The sequence below is a fragment of the Dysidea avara genome, chromosome 1 (assembly GCF_963678975.1).
Source record: "Dysidea avara chromosome 1, odDysAvar1.4, whole genome shotgun sequence".
NCBI lineage: Eukaryota > Metazoa > Porifera > Demospongiae > Dictyoceratida > Dysideidae > Dysidea > Dysidea avara.
In genome coordinates this window covers 26,439,880-26,460,303 of record NC_089272.1, presented here as the reverse complement: position 1 = coordinate 26,460,303, position 20,424 = coordinate 26,439,880, and the positions used below count along the sequence as shown (strand labels likewise).

At 35.3% G+C, this 20,424-nt stretch overlaps 1 protein-coding gene across 1 annotated transcript in view; it reads right to left on the bottom strand.

The window, feature by feature from the left end:
• Positions 1-434: 434 nt before the first annotated feature.
• LOC136240414 (adhesion G protein-coupled receptor L4-like) overlaps positions 435-20,424 on the bottom strand; it is a 28,173-nt gene continuing 8,183 nt past the window's right edge. Inside the window, exons 6-17 of the mRNA XM_066031426.1 lie at positions 19,676-19,805; positions 19,497-19,588; positions 16,721-16,826; positions 14,779-14,935; positions 11,316-11,466; positions 8,929-8,995; positions 8,775-8,878; positions 8,499-8,628; positions 7,874-7,915; positions 5,322-5,390; positions 5,127-5,199; positions 435-695 (exon numbers count right to left, since the gene is read on the bottom strand). Coding sequence (XP_065887498.1) covers positions 649-695; positions 5,127-5,199; positions 5,322-5,390; positions 7,874-7,915; positions 8,499-8,628; positions 8,775-8,878; positions 8,929-8,995; positions 11,316-11,466; positions 14,779-14,935; positions 16,721-16,826; positions 19,497-19,588; positions 19,676-19,805 — 1,168 coding nt within the window. The 3' untranslated portion in view covers positions 435-648. The remainder of the gene's footprint in view (positions 696-5,126; positions 5,200-5,321; positions 5,391-7,873; positions 7,916-8,498; positions 8,629-8,774; positions 8,879-8,928; positions 8,996-11,315; positions 11,467-14,778; positions 14,936-16,720; positions 16,827-19,496; positions 19,589-19,675; positions 19,806-20,424) is intronic.

Sequence of the window (20,424 nt, the reverse complement as noted above, 5' to 3'; positions counted from 1 at the left end):
AGAGCATTGTCCTCGTATATATTATTAGAAAGGTTCCAGGTTTGATGCCCGGTTATTGCTAGTCGCCGTTATTGTTTCCTTGAGCAAAAAACTTTATTTACTTTGCTCCAGTCTACCCAGCTGTTAAATGGGAGGCCTTTTGATTTGCATGGGGAATATACAACTGCCTTTTATACAGCTGTGAGAAAGTTGTAAAGTGGTTCTATTAAACATACAATCAACTATTAAAAATAATAATTTGCTGTACAACAAACTCAAACTCAATCTAATAGTAGTACTGTACAGTACACTACACTAGAATAACATTTTACCAATATATAGAAAGTAGTGATATGAGTAGAGAATGCTCTCAGCCTAGATACGGTATCTCTTAACTAACTGTTATTTCAGTTCACTTATGGTACATTGTATTTGCACTGACACCTCATAATTACTTCTCAAACCATTATTTCATTTTCCAATATACATACATGTATATAATACAGTATAAATTCACCAGATAAGCAATTAGCTGTACAGTAGAATCCTGTAGTGCATGCAAGTTAGTTAACACAAACTAATACTACTGAAAGTGTGTACGTACTCAATAAAGCTACAATAAAACTATGTAACAGCACTGCAGCATCACATGATTTTCCATATAGCAAGTTATTGGTTTTGTGGGTGACTGCTGTCCTTGGTAGATGGATATTCAGCTGTTATCAAGATATACAAAACACATTAATGTATGACCAAGACAATATATTTATTATTTATCATTAATCTCTATCCCACTAGGAACCTGAAAGGAGGCCACTGAAAGACTGTGTAAGGGTTCAAATTCATGCAGGCCCTAAATTACGCATGAGACTAGACTGTAGCTACAGTTGCCATACATCAAATATCAGGATGCACCACTGTATACAGGCGTGCAGCATTACAGGGGAGATAAAACACATGATGTTGTACTGTATCTGTTGTATGATGGCATGTTAGCTACATGCTGTAACCAGGGTCCTTGCTGATACACAGAACAGTATTTTACTTCACTATAATACACAGTAACTAGGACACCGCCCTGTAACTATGTGCATGTAAATTAGAATTAAATGACAGGTAAGGCCTTATCAAGGTACAAAATTTCAAGTCATCATGCCACTTTTCAAAGTAGAAGTTTAGAAATTTCAACTGATTAATTAAGTGTTAATACATTTCCTTACAGTGTAAATGAAATCATTATTACTTTGGGGAGATCTGCACAGAAGAAACAACCTGACTATAAACAAAATGTTGAACCATGATTATGGCATAACTTCTGCAACCGTATGCTGAAGTACTAAATATTTCTGTATAGACCTGATGGGCGAAGTCACTACTTTTTTACCTTAGAGTTGGAAACCAGCCAACACATTTTCTATCACCTCTGATAACACGGGTGGTGGAGCAGGCCAAAGAGTGAGGGGGCCAGGCCAGCTGTAAGCTAAAGACCAAAAAAAAAGAAAGGTAACTACCCGCTGACAATAGCTGCTCTCCACCAACTATCTCCTTATTTATAACTAAACATACATAGCTAAGTAGCTTGCTACACTACTTCTCTGAACACTGTGACTGCTCTATTAGAGTATCTAGATCTTGAATGTTCTATTAGAGTATCTCAATCTTTTCTTGCAAATACTGTCTCCTAAAAGTATGGTCCCCTGTCTCCATCGCCTATGTGTGTGTATGTATAATGTGTGGAAAAACTCCCCAGTCTGACAAATTAATGTTTGTATGATTCTGTCGTAAATACTGTAGCATTGCATTGCAGTCAAGAACATAGCTACATGCTGTGTGACTACTCTATTACTTGATCTTCTGTATGTAGTAGAAAAGAAAAATTGTTTTCTACATTTAAGTATTTTTAGTTGATAGTTAGGTACACTATTAAAGGAAGTAAATCATTTTTAAGTTTAACTTGACTTAAACTAGGTTATTAGAGGGAGATGATTTGCATGTGCTGGTGTCGTAACATCTCAGATAGCAAGCATGGGACAGTATATAGGCAATACATATGAAATTTATGCTTTATAGTTACAAATACATTTTTTGTATATGTTAAAGCATAGCTGCGAGTGCTATATGAAAAATAAAGTACGAGGCGTGCGGCTGAGATGCTAATAAAGCACGAGACAAAGCCGAGTACTTTATTAGCATCGAGGCCAAGTGCCAAGTACTTTATTTTTCATATAGCACGAGCAAGGCTATGCTTTAAATGATTTATGGAACTTTCTAGTTGTGTAGCTTCACCATACACTAGGACTTGTAATTAACATGCGTTGCACGAATTATTAGCAGCCTGAATACACACAAACTAGTTTAACAAAGTAACTCACGCGTATTTCACTATAGTTTGGCATGGTAGACATTCATCACGTATTTTGGCAGGTTTTGCTCGCAACCCACAATTGATTTTATTGTGAGTCACATGGTGAAATAATTCTGTGATATCTCCATGACTTGTCCGTTTACATTAACAAATGTAACAACAACGTTACCTTCTCCCACCCATCATCGAAGCATTTAGATATGTCTCTAAAAGCATTCCAGTGGTAGAACTCGTATTGGCTGGGATGATTGATCACTCAGCGCGGCAAGGCTACCAGCCTTCACTAGCTTGGGTGATTAGTCGTACTGGCGTGAACCCTGCAGGCTATTAGCCTGCATTAGAGCACATGGGCAACTGACTTATTGCCCACAAAGAGTGCTTATTGAATGAATAAAGCACTCTTTGCGGTGCAATAAAGTACCCTTTGTGGTCAATGAAGCTGTTGGCCAGCTGAGAGTGTACTTTATGAAATTTAAAGTACACTACTCCCTTTGATCTCGCCCACGCAAAGTTCTATAATTAATTATAAAGTATTAGCAATATGAATGTCCAATAGATAACAAGTATAAGATTAATTTCATTAATAATTATATAATAATATTAATAAATCCCTGTAAGGCCTTATCTGGGTCATTTTGTTAAAGAATTCTAGAAAAAAGTAATGAAACAAGGGAGGTCGCCTACACCTGAAGATATGCTAGTGATCATGTAATTCCTAATTCAGTCAATACCCATGACTGAATTAGGGATTGAGTGTCCATTAGCATATTTTCAGGTATAGTGACCTCCCTTGTTTCATTACGTTTTTTTCTTTCTTTGATCCCTAATTGAATTTAAAATTCTTAATTAATTTTTCCGTATACTTGTAAGCTTACCTTTTTGCAACATTATTATTAAAGACTGGTGAACCCATGCATACCACATTTGAACAGGAGGGATGATAACAGGCTTATTTTTTCGTCTGAGCGCATACCCCAACTATCAATTTCTGAATTAGTTAAGTGGCCATTATGCTTGGTTTTCAACTATGTATGTTTAACCAATTACACAGCATTACAATCAAAGAACACTAGGAGAAGGACCTCTGCAATTAATCCAGTCACAATGGAAAACTCGGACTATATCCATCAAATGTAGGGAAGCCGTCACATGGCACTACCACGAATTGACAACTTGTGCTGTCAGCAAAGATAAATGGGAGGACACAGGTAAGCATACATTGTACAAACTGCAGTATACCAAAAGGTACCAGTCAACAACAAACAGTGAAACACTCGACAAGCCTGTATCTTTAACCGTTATCAAGTTACGCTTGTCTGAATGCATTAGTCAGTCATTCATTCATTCATTCATTCATTCATTCATTCATTCATTCATTCATTCATTCATTCATTCATTCAGTCAGGCAGGCAGGCAGGCAGGCAGGCAGGCAGGCAGGCAGGCAGGCAGGCAGGCAGGCAGGCAGGCAGGCAGGCAGGCAGGCAGGCAGTAGAAAATTCCACTAAATATTATTTTTAAAATCAATTTCATAGCAACTTTTTGAAAGTGTTTCAGGTGGTACTGAAGGCACTTTTGGGCTTGGTTATACCTATGCTGCCAAGACACCATGAAGGTATTGTGAGGCTGGTGGTGATAGTTTTGGCTAGAAAAGCCCAAACCTCTATCATGCAGTACTACTGATATGTTAAATGTTTCCAGTGTATAGTCAACTGAACTGTGAGGTGTTGATACTTGATCATCCCCTCCCCTAATTGTCACACCCATCTGTAGGTCAAAGTCGTATGTGGTTAAGTTAAAGAAAATTAAGTAATGTGATTAGATGTGCATAGCATGGCAGTATTGTGATATTTGATTAATTTTTAATCTGATTGTTTTAAACACTTATCAACTGTACCAATCCAACATATACGTATATTGCAAGTTATGTATATTTGGCAATATACAAAATCATAATCACTACTGCTAAGCTGTCATGAAGGAAAGTGAAGCTATTTTTTACTGTCCTGTATGATTATATCTATAACATTTATGCAATCTTTATCTTGTACTAGTCTCCTATCCATGTCACAATTGCATGGCTAAAGCACTACAGTATGTACATGATGCTTGTCAATCAATGATTATATTAATGCAATGTAAACAACCACTCCACAAAGGGTCTTGAATTAGGTGTTTAGCTGCCAGCTGGTTAGCAATGAATGCATGTTCTTCACAACTCCAACCACATGGTAGGCAAATCTAATGATGTGATGTTAATCAAGTGTTTGACCTTAATCACTGCAGGATTTCATGCTTCACTTTAAGTATTGTGCTACCACTTCACTGAAGAAGCTATTCCCCTAAAATAAGTTGGTAAAGTGAAGTTTCTGTAATGAGTAGCTTGCTTGGTAGACAGCATGGTGGCTTAGTTTGAAGTTTTGGGGATATCTAATTGATATGTATTGTGACAGAAGAGTTGTCTATCTATGTTAACCTGCAAATTTGAATAGTAGAAGGTAATGAACATACGTACTTTGAAGTACATATTAAATATCAGTATAAAGTTTGTAGGGTCATCAAAGGTCCCCGGTCCCTGGTCCTGGATATTCGGTCCATGGGTACACAAATTTTTTACCTACACTGTTGTAAGAGGTATTATATGTAATTCCCTGTAATACATCATGCACAATGCGAGGCAATTGTAGCTGCAGTAAATGGTAAATAAACTGACATGATAGTTTACCAGTAAATGAACAGAACAAGGTGGTCATTACTTTTACTATATACTGTAGGTATTGCTTACTCTCCTCCATTGAAGTGCTTTTGTTCTGCAATGTAAAGTTGGATTTCATGATCTGTTTTTGTGTGGTGGTGTCCTATAAAATTAAAATTATATTAATGTTTCATTTAGTGTTATAAGGACATTCTTTAGAACTTCGTACAGTGTAATTTGGAATTTGTAATTGAAGCGTAAGTTAATGTTTGTTAGTTCCATTACCTTTAGGGAGGATTTCAATTTTCTTTCTTTCCTCCACTGCTTGAACTTTCTCTCTATCACATTTTTCACCTACAATACACTCAATACAATAAACTGTAGCACTGGCAGTTTACAATGTATGTATGTACTGTATGTACCTGTACACACAGTACATATCACACTTTAATACCACCAAATGTATTCATATACTGTATAGAGGGAAACTTTGGTTGGGGGGGGTAAAGTTTGGTGAATAGCAAGCTAAATTGCAGTTGGCAAAATAAATTTTGGCGAATTCAAGTTCAATGTTTAGCTATAAAGATGCTAATCTGAGGCACTACAAGTAATTGGAGGATTTAACTTTGGTGGCAAATTTGTAGCAAATTGCCAAATTCGTCAAAGTTTTCACCTGCCAAAGTTTCCCTACACAGAAACCCAATGTTTATTACTACAGTAGACATAGTACTCATAATTAAAGAATTTCTTGGGACTAGGCAATTAATCTGTAATTCCAGAGAAAGTCATGCAATGTGTGTTGATCTGCAATAACATGCATACTTTTGGCAATCCTACTGACTTTGTCTAATAAGTATAGTGTCTTAGGACTGTACAAGCAGCATGATTTCACTGAAAAACTGATCATACATTTTGTTTTGCTTGCCTGGTTTACTGTTTTTTTTTTAATTTTATCAAAATGTGCATATGGACACCTAAAGTATTTATCTACAGTATGTTTGTGCATTAAAGTTAAGCTTTGGACTGGGGCGGCTTTGTTGGTTTGAAAAATACAGGTGTAGCAACTCCATACAAACTTTGTGGATGTCCTTGCCATTGGCATTACTAAACAAAAGCAGGCTTTGGCTTTCAGGCTTGGTTAGGTAGTAGGATAGTAGGAAAAGTTTATTCCTGGCTTGAAAGGAAGTGTGTCTTCCACATTAATTGTGAATAGAAATGAAAATCAGCCTGGGGGTCTAAGACTTGTTGAAAGAATTTGCAGGAAAAACATGACTGACAAACTACTGTATAAAACTGTTGAGAAGATACTTCTGTGCATAATACATTATTTAAAGTAGCTAGTTCAAATGTTGCTTCTTCAGCAGTGCACAGCAAGTAGACAATTAGCTACTATATATATGAATTAAAAAATTACAAAATTACAACTAACGCAATAAAAAAATATTAATTCAAAAATGAAGTAGGGTTTCAGCAATACATAGTAGTGAAACAAGAGATGATTGTGGCTATGAAGGAAAATTCCTAGCTACTTGGCATCGCAATGATGTGGGAAAATCCCTATTCAGCATTCTAATTGTAGGAGTAATGCCATAGTAGGGGTTTTCCCACATTGCTACAATGCCAAGTACAGTGTAGCTAGAGATATTCCACAGTAGATCAAGCAATGCCTTGGTTCCTACAGAGCTAGATCATTGTCGTGACATGTTCTGATCATTTAAGGGGGCATGGCAATTGTCTTAAAAGTGCAGCTTAGCTGCTATCCAATGTTACAGTCTGTTAAGCACCTCAAATAGTTTCGTGGATGTAAATACGCTTTTTAAAGGAAAGAGTCAATACAGAAAATTAATTCCTGGGTATGAATTCCATGAAGAAGAAGACAACCAGATAAAAAGAACAGCAAAGTGTAGAAGGCAGTTATTTGTTGGAACTACAAACTACCACCAGTGAGTTTGCTGCTGTGGCGTAAAAATAATGGTGACTGTGTTCCACTTTGTTGGGCCTCTACCCTTGCAAAAGGCAGGCAGGCAGACAGGCAAGCAGGCAGGTAGACGAAATTTTGAGTTATGCATTTAAAAAAATCAATATCCAGATGCCTGTAAGTGCTTTCTTGTTTTTAGTACTGTAATTGATGCTGAATGGAGTAAGGCTATGCTGTAAAGGTGTCATGTATTCCATGATGGTTTTTAGACATGATTGTTTTAGTAGTGTGCATCACTTTAGGGGGAAGTATATACAACTGATGCAGTAATTTAATTTGATAATTATAAAACCTACTACTCAATAGCAAAGTGCAAAATGCAGTGGAGGTGTGTGCATGGGTGGAGGGCAGGGGTTATTCCCCCTCCCCCGACTTTTGTTGGACAACGTTTGCAATACAAGACTGAATTACTCCAGCAGAAGAGTCAACCACTCTAACGGAACAGTCATTCATAGATCCTTTAAAAGCTTTTAATTTATTTGCAACAATTACCTAAGATATTCTCTCAGCACTACCAAAAATGTGAAAACATCCTGACCAGACCTCCATGAATGACATCCATATTTGTTCTATGCTTCAAATCTACTATGTAAATTTTATATAGTTGTTCCCCCCCAAACTCTGTGGCCTGCTCCACCACCCCTGGAATAGTATGTTAAATTCCATCTAGCTGCATGGCATCTGGTTTGTAAAAGTAGCACAACATCAAATGTTCATAATTTATCCTTAAAATGTTCAAACTTGAATAGTGAACATGGCTATGAATTATCCTGTAACTACTCATAAAAACTCACTAGCCAAACAGTTACAGAACCTAAATGTGTACACACTTGCATATGTGCACATGTACAGTACATACCTCTTTGTTTCTAACAACATGAAAAAAGAATATTCCCACACCCTGTAAAAATATTCACAATGCATATCAGTATACTACAATATATAGGAGCATGCTTAAACTATTCTGATCATAGCAATGCATTTGTGTTACAGTAGCATTTACAAGATCTCTGATTAGTAATACTGTACAATAGTTTAAATAGTATAATCTAAAAGATACACTCTTTTAAGCATAGGATAAAATGTGAAGGGGATTCCGGGTCCCAAACTATGTAACTCTTTTAAGCACTTCTTTAGTTTAATAACAAGATTTACAGGGTGAGTTGCTTTTCGTTCAGCATTGTTTCTAGTATTACAACAGGTGCAGGGTATCTATGGGGATGTGGCAGTTATGCCGACAAAATTGTATATGCTGGCATATTAAAAGAATAATGAACTATAAGGCTTCGGTCCTAAAGAAAGTTGTTCTTGTATGTTTGGTTTACATAATTCTTATAAATAAAACATTCAAAAACTCTGATAGAACAGTCATGCTAATACAATGCTGCAGATACTTGCAAAGTTGTATGACAATAAATCGAAGCTACAGATATAATAGCATCTATGATACATCACTACAATACATTCACTGATATTGTACGTACTTGCAAGGAATTCACAACAGTAAAGATCCATGCCAATTCTACAGAGTCTTTATTAATCAAAAAAAGCAAGCCAAGTAGCCAAGTTCCTCCAAGTAAAGGTAGAAGTACTACAGTACTTGACAGTAGTATCCTAAATTGCATGTACGAAATGAACTTTAAGCAAATACTGTATTAATTGTGATGTGAAATGATAATACAACTTCACTATATACAAGTGCAAGGAATGATTATTGTTACAAGCTGTACTGTATAGTATTTACAAAATTTTATGCATACTTTGCTGTCTCATAATTTGCTTTCAGTGTATCTGTCATTTTAGCACGTGTCCTTCTTGACCGAATGATACTTAACAGTGACAGCATAAACAAAGTTACATTGATCTATAATAAAAATATATACAACAAGCAAATAGTTGAATAGGCAGTTTTACCATTAGAATTAAGATCACAGGCCCAGCAAATGCCCAAATGGAACCATCCTTGTCTGAGATCCAGCATCTATATAGCACATATGTGGGAATTAAAAATGCTCTTTAACATATGTACACACGAACATAAATGTATATATTGCAAGCTAAATTGCAGCTCTGATTATCAGAAACTTTCTATACTTAGGAGTTTTGATATAAATCTGCTCAGTTTTGTAACCAAATACAGTACCCTATAGGTTTGTGCATGTTTGTGTGTCTGTACATAAGCAAAACATATGTGTGAGCAGATTTGTGAAAAGGTACCTTTTCTGCACATTTTACACAAAATGATCTAACACTTGACTTTATTCTGACAAAGTTGCTCTTAGTGTCAAAATGCAGCCAGATACTGTAGCTACACCCATGAAAAATAACGTGCCATGATCAAAACATTATGAAGCATCAAAGTTCAAAAAATGGGTCACATTTTGTGTGTGTGATAAGGTACTTCTTTCACAAATCCGGTCACATGTGTGACCAAATTTTTGAAACCAGTCATGCCTGAAACAATTAGAATTTTCAAAACTGGGTATCTATGGTTTATTCTACCCTTATATGGATAAGAATTTAACTACTTATAGACAGTGCTGTGTTTCAGAACTAAATATGTAATGTGTTGAATGCACCCATAAGGGTGATTTTCCAAAATTCGGTCACATATATACTTGAAGATTCTTGCAAAGAGTGAAGGTTACACTAATCACTGAAGCAGACAAATTACATGAAGGGGTATACCTTTGAGAATTGCAGGCAATGTATTCTTATGAATCATATATATATATATATATAAGTCAAATTTGTTATTGGCTTTATATGCTAACAAGAACATGCAGTGAAAGCTCTAAGCAGATTGAATAGCAGGCTAATCATGAAACAGCACTCAATACTGAGAGGATGCTACATGACAATTAACATTATGAAGAACTAAGAAAGCAATTTAAAATATCTGAAAAATTCTTCTCTACCAGACACTTGGCCATAGTAGTAGTTACCAAACTTGTTGCTGATTAACAACAGTGCAACATGAAGACTTGGTTCTTATACATTATTAATATAACTTTATACAGTATAGCAGCAATTATGCTGGTGTGTATGTGAATCAGAAAATACACTGGCTGACATTGTAAAGTAAAATTACAGTTTTGTTAAAAACAGAGCTATAGTGGAGAATTCAGAATTGCAATAGTAAAGTTACTCTGATTATACTACAGTGCTATCATGTGTTTAACCCATTGTCTTAAAATTATATCCAGGAATAGTGCTATGTTAGAAATGTAAAGTGCCTAAATTTAAGACTGGTACCATACACACAAGTCAAGTTATGGATTGCCAAGTACGTACAGTACATGCAATTGGAAAGGCTATAAGACCCCTTTTTGCTGATCCGGTCACAATTATGAATGAATATGCACCAACTATCAATTACTGAAATATGAAGTGGCCATTCTGCTTATGTTCCACCCATTATTATACAGTTTTATAAATGAATAGCAGTATGAGAAGTGCCTCTGTATTCAATGCAGTCACACTATGGACATTAAAACATTGAAGCCATCACTAGTTGTCATGAATCAACACCTACACGGTAGTGGAGAAAGAAAGGTACACAAAGGAGGACAAAGGTAAGTCCATGATGCATGCATTGTAGCTGCTGTGGTTGATAAAAAATTCTATTCAGGACAAAGTCACAGCAAACAGTGAAGAAATTAAACCCACAAAATAGCCTTAACCATGCATAGTCAAGTTATGCTTGGCTGGAAGCATCAGTTAGGCAGTCAGTTGTTGGGTCAGTTAGAAGAAAATTCATTTTAATAATATATACTATCAAATTTCATGGAAACTTTTTCAAAGGGTATAGGGTAGCCCCGAAGACATTTATTGGGCTTGATTATGCCTAAATAATACTGCCAAGCTGTTATGAAAGAAATGCGAGGCTGGTTTTTGAAGGCTAATAAGCCCAAACTTCCATGATCCCTATTATACAGTACTACCGTACTGTACCTGTACAATACGTACAACAATTGCTCTATGGTTAAAGTGACTGGGCACACAAAAAAAATTATTGAGCTTGTGACACAAACTACACCCAACAATGAAACAGGTCAGATCTAAGTACTTACCTGAATGCAATATCTACAATCTGTAGTTCGCAAAATGGAGCCATCAACTATTTTAAAAGTGCAGACAATCACTTAGTTATACTGTAGTGTACCAATGTTGTGAGAGTTTCCAAGTAATGGAAATTTGAAAGAAAACAAATTTTATATGCCCTTGTGCCTTTTTTCACATGCTCAGGCACAATTTAGGAATTTTCACATTAATTGATATTTTACCATTTTAATACTTACGCTATTATTTCGGTTTCACTGGCTGATGTATTATCCATCTCCATATCAATGTTATATTCATCCATACATGAAGTTGTATTAATATTCTTATCAATTACATAGTTATCATAAGACAGTCCAGCTGATATAGCAACTATTGGTATGGGTAGACCTACATGTATATATGGAAAAACAACATTAATATACATTTAGTACTGCTAATCATAAATTTTCATCCTTAAAATATTTTATGGATTGATGTATCCATGAAAATTTATCACATGAAATTAATTAACTACTAACAAAATTATTGTGTGCATATGTGCAGCTGCCTATTATCTATGAATAAAGTTTATCTTCAATTTGAGTGTTACTGTATTAAGGTTGACCTCTGCTTAGTCTGTTCGGAATGTCTCTGCTGCAATACTTCAAAAGAAAACAATGCAAGTAATGATTTGCCTGACCCAAACTGAGGGACCACTGTCAAGACATGTACAACTACCTCCATAAGCAACTGTTTTCAATATTAAATGAACAAGTGTAAGCCTGAACCTTGTCACAGGAGAATAATATGATCCTTGTATAAAGATGAGTATATAGCAGTTATCGTGACTAGCTAGTGAGGTAGACTGAGAGGTAGCTAGCTTTAGTATCAGCCTGGAATATCTACATACTGGTGGATCTTTATAATGATACTAGTTAAACATTCGGCCATACAGTAGATACATAGTCCAAAGGGTATATAATTGGTGAAGTAGACTAAAGCAGTTTAATTAGAGTGTGAGCGTTTATGCAGTTAGCTATGATTCAACCATGGAAAAGAATGTTATGTCCGGCACAGCTAGACAGTGCTTACAGTACTTATCAAGCACAATGATGAAATGTTTGCAGGGGCATACGCAGGAATTTTGAAAAGGGGTTTCCACTACAGCTAAGTGACTGTTATATAAGAGTAATTTATTTATATTACCTGACTGCTCTATTAGAGTATCTCGATCTTTTCACCAAAATCATAACTCAGAACAATGCTATAAGTGTTGCTATCATGTTAGAAACTAAGATAAAAGTTTAAAATGTGTCCTGTTCCATGATAGATTCCAGATTCTGGAAACCTGAGGTTACAATTAATTTTCTTAATGTTTCAAGTAGTGTGTAAAATCCAAAGTGGTTTTCTGAAACCCCTGGAAACCCCCTCGGTACAGCCCTGGTTTGACTGAAATGAAGTGAACTTACATGATAGACAGGTAATTATAAAATATTGCATATTTTAATACATAAGTTTAGTTACTGCAGCTACACCACAACAATAGCTGCAGTAATAATGGTAAGTATCTAGGAGTTTCAATGACAACACAAATATTCTATAGTATCCTTGAGTGAAACAGCAGTAAGGTCTATATATCAGTGATGTATATCATCGCGCAGTTAACAAAAAAAATATCAAGCTAGTAGAGTCAGCTGTTTAAACAAGCTACAAAAAAATGTGATGTGGAAGATCCAAGTTTACTGATGATGATATGTACCAGAAGGTTCAGGCTTACATTAAAAATGTAAGAGTGGGAAGTGGAATATTTTAGTTGCAGTGGTTATGGGTGCTGCAAAGTAATCAATACGTATTTGGCTTATTCTCTATTGACTTTGTGCAACAAAAAGCCATAGTACAGTAAATACAGTGCACCAGAACCAATTTTGCTGTAATCAAGAAAGTTTTCAAAAGGAAAGTGTTACAATGGAAGATGTCCCACCACAGCTAGTGTTGAACTGGAATCAGACTGGTCTTAACATTGCACATTCATCTTGGACCATGGACAAGAAAGGTTCAAAAATGGGTTGAAGGATAAGCACCAGATAACAGTTGTTTTCTGTGGCACTATTGAAGGAGATTTTTTGTCAGTGCAGTTGATTTATAAAAGTAAACACAATGGTGTCATCCAAAGTACAAGCTTCCTGTTGGGTGGGACATCACACATTACAAAGTATTGGTCTAGTGAAGAAACCATGATTCGTTAATATCACATTAACATCCTGCTATGCATAGTTTGGGTGTAAACGGGGCAGCTCAGGATGATTAGTCAAGGGTGGGTAAGAAGGTGACTATTTTTAGCATGTTTGCGGCAGATTCAATCTTTATGACTGAAGCAATTCCAAATAGCAGCCCTTCTGCATGAGTAGAGATCGTGTGATGGCCATTTGCATGCGCAATGGTGTTGGGTATTAACAATTGTGGGTTCCAACTGGGATTCGATACCAAATAATTATACCCCAGGCTTCCTTGTCTGTTAACCTTGTAAATTGTGTTTCATTACGAGGATCACGTAGCTAACTGCACATGACTCAATCAAAGTTTGCAAGGGGTGGTTACTTCCTACAATATAGGATGCATGGCTCAGAGATTGTGTTGAGAATAAATAGACACTAAATAGTTGATACTCTGTAGTTTGCATGCAAATTTGTACTAAAATATTTTCGTGGGTGGCCTAACACACTAAAATTTTATCAAAACGAGTTTTAAAATAACGAATATTTTGTGTACGAAAATTTCCTGTTTTATGGTATAATGCCTAAAAGTTTAGAGCTTTAACATCCAATACTCCAATAGATTGCTATGGTTTAATATGCATTATTATAATTATATAACAAATTCCCAAGCACATTAATTACGTGCATAGCTAGGGCTAGGGAAGAAGCATTATGCCAGCCTAAATACGCCTATATATGCAGCAGCACAAAAATTGATACTAAAATTCAAATGCATACTGAATAATTATATGTATATACACTGTATAATTTTGCATATGTACTATTATGTTTTTAAAAGCTAAATGAAGTAGAGATATACAGCAACAAACTTTACTAATATAAATCATGATGGACAACTAAGTGAAAACTTGTGGAATTTGGTGATAATTGGTTTCATCATTTGCTCACATTACATGTAATCGACATAATAATAATTCAGTATGTATAGATAGACAACTAGATGTGTGACATAAACATGTAGCACAAGTATGTAATAATATGGAGAAACAAGCATGTGTAGCAAAAAAAATGTCCTTTTATTACTGTATATGTGACCAGATTTGAGATAACCTGGCTTCCACGAACACAAAACCGAATTTGTGTTTTTACCACAAATGGACTGCTCTATCTTTTCTTCAGAACTAGTGAGTCTGGTTTCTGTAGCAGCTTTTGTCAGATCCAGTGAAAGCCTTAAGTAAAGGTTGTAGTCTAAGACTTCAAAACACAGAGTTGTATGTAATTTAGTAACCCTTACACCTTGTAGTAATGCTCTCACTGCACTCAGGTACCACAACTCAAGGCCTTCAAGTTACTACAGTATTACGTAGAATCCTGTGCTACCGACTCATTGATATACATGGTTTTACTGAAGAATTGTCATTGAATTGAATACATACAGAAGAATACTGTATGTATAGTGTATGTTGCATGTTATGCTATATATAAGACTATCTACTGTACTTACCCCAACCAAGGAGAAGAAAGAACCGCATATCCTGAAATATTCCTTTGTAGAATAATTCCACAAACATCATGTAAATCATTATTGCTTCACAAAGAGTCCAGCAGAACACACAGAGGAAGAAGTAGTGGAGAAGTATTGCCACCATATTACACCACCACTATAAAATGGTACACAACAAGCTGCATGCATGTGTAACATCAACATTGTAATATCCACTACAAAATCTCTTTTACTGTACCTTGTGCAGTGGAACTTGTATATAACAGTCACATTGGGGCCAGATATTTCTGGCTTTTATATACCGGTGAAAAAAAACCTGCATAGCAGCATTTTAGTGGCTGTGACCATTTTAAAAGGGTAACTACTATTACGAGGCTTGCGCCAACCATAATCTTCCATTTTGTTTACAATTATAGTACAGAAATGGCAAAGTGAACTTGTTATGAATGTTGTTAAAAACCAATGATCGAATAATGTTTAGCAATGAAGCCAGATAGATCGTATAGTGTTCATTGAAAGACAGGAAATGTGATAATTACAAGTGGTGCCAATTGTTGATAGTCATGCCAGATTATTGGCTGTGCAAGCCATTAATCGTTCATAAGGCAGTGACTGCTATAAAGAGTTGAAGTTACTGTATGTATGTGGTGATTCATACGTAGATGAATTCTTGGCTGGCCGCTATATGTGTTAGACTTGATCGTTTAATACAGACCACAATGTATATAATGTGGGAAATATTTGAGACCGCATGGTCATGGCCATTATACAAAGGTGACTACTTAATTCAGGTGACTGTTGTCACAGGTTTCACAGTACCTTAGCAATTTGTGTTTATTGAGAAAGATGCAAGATGCAGAAATAGTTAATGTGCTGTTTAGTTTCCATACTATTTTTACTGTGCAGTATACCCACAGCTTACTATTACAGTGGTCTCTCGATTATCCAGCCATTATTGATTATCCAAATTTTCGATTATCCGAACTATGGAGGTGACTGTTCTATTAGAGTATTTTGTCTAAAAGTGTATGTTCTATTAGAGTATACAGGGCTCTGTATATAAATGAATAGTATTCTATTATCCAAACTTTTCGATTATCTGAACCCCCTCAGAGCCCAATGAGTTCGGATAATCAAGGGACCACTGTATGTTTGATACAAAGATGGTAAGGTCGAAAAAGTGATCTGTAATATTTTGCTGATAAACTGGATTTTGCCACTTTTTTCATTTTGGTGTCTTTTTTTACAGTTCATTCCAGTCACATGACAGTATAATTGCAACATAACCGGATAATTATTACAAAACTGATCCAAATTACATATCAAACAAATCTAATTAACCACTGGTTTTAAGAGCTACCATTTCTGGGTGATTTGGCAAACAATTTCTGTCCTTAGTAAAGACCTAGCTTGAGGAGAATCTGTGGTGCTCTGGTAATTTAAATATTGTTGATAGTTAGATTAGTTTTCCCAAATCCAGTCAAATTATTCATATGTATATACATATAGTAATGAAACATATACAGGGGCATACGCAGGAATTTTGAAAAGGGGTTTCCACTACAGCTAAGTGACTGTTATATTAGAGTAGTTTATATTGCCTGACTGCTTTATTAGAGTATCTCGATCTTTTCACCAAAAGCATAAGCTATTAGTGTTTTTATCATGTGAGAAACTATTGATAAAAGTTTACAATGTGTCTTGTTCCATGATAGTTTCCAGATTCTGGAAACCTGAAGTTTCATTTTCTTAATGTTTCATGTAGTATGTAAAATCCAAAGGGGTTTCCTGAAACACCTGGAAACCCCCTCGGTACACCCCTGATATATAATAGGCCAGAATCTGCCAATGTATGTATGCACATACTGTATTACATCATACCATACGTATATTATATATTATAACATTACAATACATACATGTACAGTACGTGAAAACTCACATCTTCAGCTCTGTCCACTCCACTAACAAACACTACCAAACCAAACAAAAGAGCAACTGAGAGATTTAGATGGATCATGTGATGTTTTGCCTTAAATGCAGTTTTCCTATTAATAACACAGTGACAATGCATTCTAAAACAAAACAATAAGTGTGGTAATACAGCATTTATAACAGTATACAGATTAATTCCTAAACTATAAATGGTTTTCTATACAATGGAACATTTGCATAGATGAAGTACTTTCAGTGATTAATGTAGGATATAGCATACAAATTACAAAAGCTACAATAGTTCTAAAAAAACTATCACCATAAGTTGCATCAAATTTTATTAAACAAGATTTTACCCTGTAATGGGAGCATACTACATGTAATTCTTCATTAATATAATTTTAGCATTCACTACAATAATTTGGATATACTGAGCTTGTGAATTTCCCAGTAAACATCGACAATTTGACAGATTGTAGTTCATTATTGTTGAACTATTAAACATGTCAAGCAGAGTGGCAAGGAAGAACGGCTGTAGCCGATTGCTTGGAGGTTAAATATATAGATCAAATCAAATCAAATCAGTGGCATTGAAGTTGTACTATAAAACAGAAGCCAAGCTAGCTTATAATTTAATAATTTTTTCTGTGTACGCCTCTGTACAGAGTGTAAAGTGCACACTAGTAACCCAAGATTACACATCAGTCTTTGACAAAATTTAATGTTTTTTAAAGTCATCTAGAGATTTAGTTAGCTTCACTGACATATGCTAGAAGGGCATTTCAGAGTATTATTATGATGGAAAGAAGGAATATTTAATATTTGCTTTAAATGTTACTTATAGTATTATGTACATATAATTATGTTACGTAAACAAATGCAATGCAACCAACACAACCACAACGTAACGTAAACAAACGTCTGTAATTCAGAAATCATCCTGTGTATGGAGATGAAACAAGGAATTTTGAACTCCCTATGAACAGGGGAACACGATGATGCCAAGGATTTATCCACTGGAGTGTCAATTCACCGACAAGCAAGGTGATAAAAACTTGCATAATTTTTTTCTGAAGCTTGCATTTTTACTCATTGTTTTTAAATAGGTTTTATTACAAAAGTACTATTGTGCGTAGATCGATGGTTTTCTAAAATTAGGTCACATATTCTGCCAGCATGCTACTAGGCTTGAGTCTATTATGCTCCAAAATTTGCCTATTATGCTTTTTGGCATTTCCCCAATTTTCTGCCAATTATGCTTGTTTTATGCTTTTCAGAAATGCATTATGCTTTTATTTTGTATTTTTTTCTTTGTACAGGAACTTTATTCATGTGATACAATTTAATGGAGAAGTGTCATGTGCTCCAGAGTTCATAGGCATATTAGAGCAGGGGATCTGGGGGCATGTCTATAGTCCCTAAGAAGCTATACACATTTTATTGTCTAATATATTTGCAGTTTTGTATGCAAATAAAATTGGTATTCAAAGGACAGCAACTGCTCAGTATATTATGTAACTTGCATTTGCAGCACCATGCCAAAAACATATTAGCCTCCTAGGGATAAACACTTATCATTCTCACTGTTGCATGCAATAACTGTTCTATTAGGGAGTTTGACTGTTCTATTAGAGAATCTCAAAATGTTTCCTATTAACCCCAGTCTCACTCCAGACCTGCAGAGACTTCACTATTTTCAATGTCCAGACATTCACTAGCTATCTGACTCAACACTAACCTTAAAAATATTATCATTTATAGAGCGTCTTCCAATCGAGCTTCCAATAATCATAATCATCATATCACATTTTATTCAAAATCAGACGGTGATACATGTTATATAACACCAAATTCAATGATTGAAGCTCAGCTAAGCTGCTTTTTTGTGCCTTAGTGTTAGTTGGCACGTGACTGCATGTGTCCTATAAAACTGATATGCTGAAACCCACAATGAGAAGCGTTCATTTCGTCGAGCGGTGTAAACGTGTAGTAGTGCATTGTTCTACTCGTTGTTAGGAATCATTTCACCATCCAAAACAGGTTAGCTCTTTGCTTTGTGACTGTTATAGCAGAAGTTATAAATATCATGGTGGAAATTTGCCCATTAGGCTCCTAATTATGCTCCATTATGCCAGCATTATGCTTTATGCTTTTCATGCCAAAAATTATGCCGGCATAATTGATGCAAGTCTACATGCTACTGACTTGAAATTTTCATACAATGCTTCCATTAATAATGTTACAAAATGTTTGAAGCTGATTGCGCATTCTTACATTGAGTTATGCTCAAAGTTATAAAAACTTATGCATGTGGAAGCCTGGTTTTGCCAAATTTAGTTACAATAGTGCTTTCATAATCAAAATTAGACTAAAGAACTGACTGTTTTATTAGAGTATACCAGCATTTCCTGACTGCTGTATTAGAGTAAGTGACTGCTGTATTCTATAGAGTATTTCAATCTTTTCTTTGCAAAATGTGATTATGCTTAAAAGCATTATGCTTGATGCTTTTGAATACCAACCAAGAAGCAGTATAATGTACTTTCTGATCAGCAATATTGTGTTTATTATTTGCTTTTTTCTGGTGCATGCATTGCACATATTGGTTAATTATTGAAATTGCCTTATTATGCTAGCATTATGCTTGATGCTTTTGGTTACCTATTATTGTGCTTAAATTACATCAGCATAATTGGCCGTGGCCTAATTATGTAGGGAAATTGTGCCTACTTTCAGCATCATTATGCATAAGACAAAAATGGAATTACTTTATTATACTGTACCTCAGCAGAATAATTGTTCCAATAGTCAGCAGTAGACACACAATGGACACACCACACCCAACATAGCTGACTATATGAAGTTCCGGAGAATCCTATTAATTTGAAAGAATGAATTACTTTAAAATAATGTCTATATTACATATCTACAGTTGATTTATCATTATGGTACCAATGCATACCTCAGCAGCATCAACTGAGCTCACTAACACAGAGAAACTAGTCAAGTGGGTACTATTACATATCACTGGTGGACTGGGATTTTCATCTTGTATTATACCATCACTGGACCATCTCCCTGTATTTCGATTGCTATAAAACACCATGTATACAATCAAAAAATTATGCAGCACTAAGCATGTATGTCCGCAAAACCAATACAGTATCTTTAAATAAATCTATAATATGTATCACCAAGTGTGATAAAACAAAATGGAATTGTCTGATATGTTACTACTGCATAGTGTTTTTCTTTTCAAGGGGAAATTTTTTGTTCATTTTGTTCATTTTGCAAATTGGCAAATGCAGTATCCATGAAAATATCCTCCTAGGCTATTACGTCAGATCAAGGATTTGTGAATGATACCTACAGTTTCTGCAAACTTCAGTCACTCCCAGAAATTTTAGATTATACTTTCAGTAAACAATCACATACTTTAATGTGAAGTAAACAAACTAATTGTAGGGCAAGTGTTGCATTAACATACATCTTTGAATGCTCTTGATCATTTGTGACTGAATTTGACAAAACAAGGCTTCGACGCACAAAACTTCGTTAGGAGATATGGCAATTTTAAGTAGTCATTATGTAATAACTTCCCAGTGCCTACAGCTGTGCAAACAAACTTTGCACCCATTATTCATCTATTTACCAGCTATCAGTGAGTGGGAGTATTAATTTCTGATACCCAAAATTTTCCCTGTTTTGGGC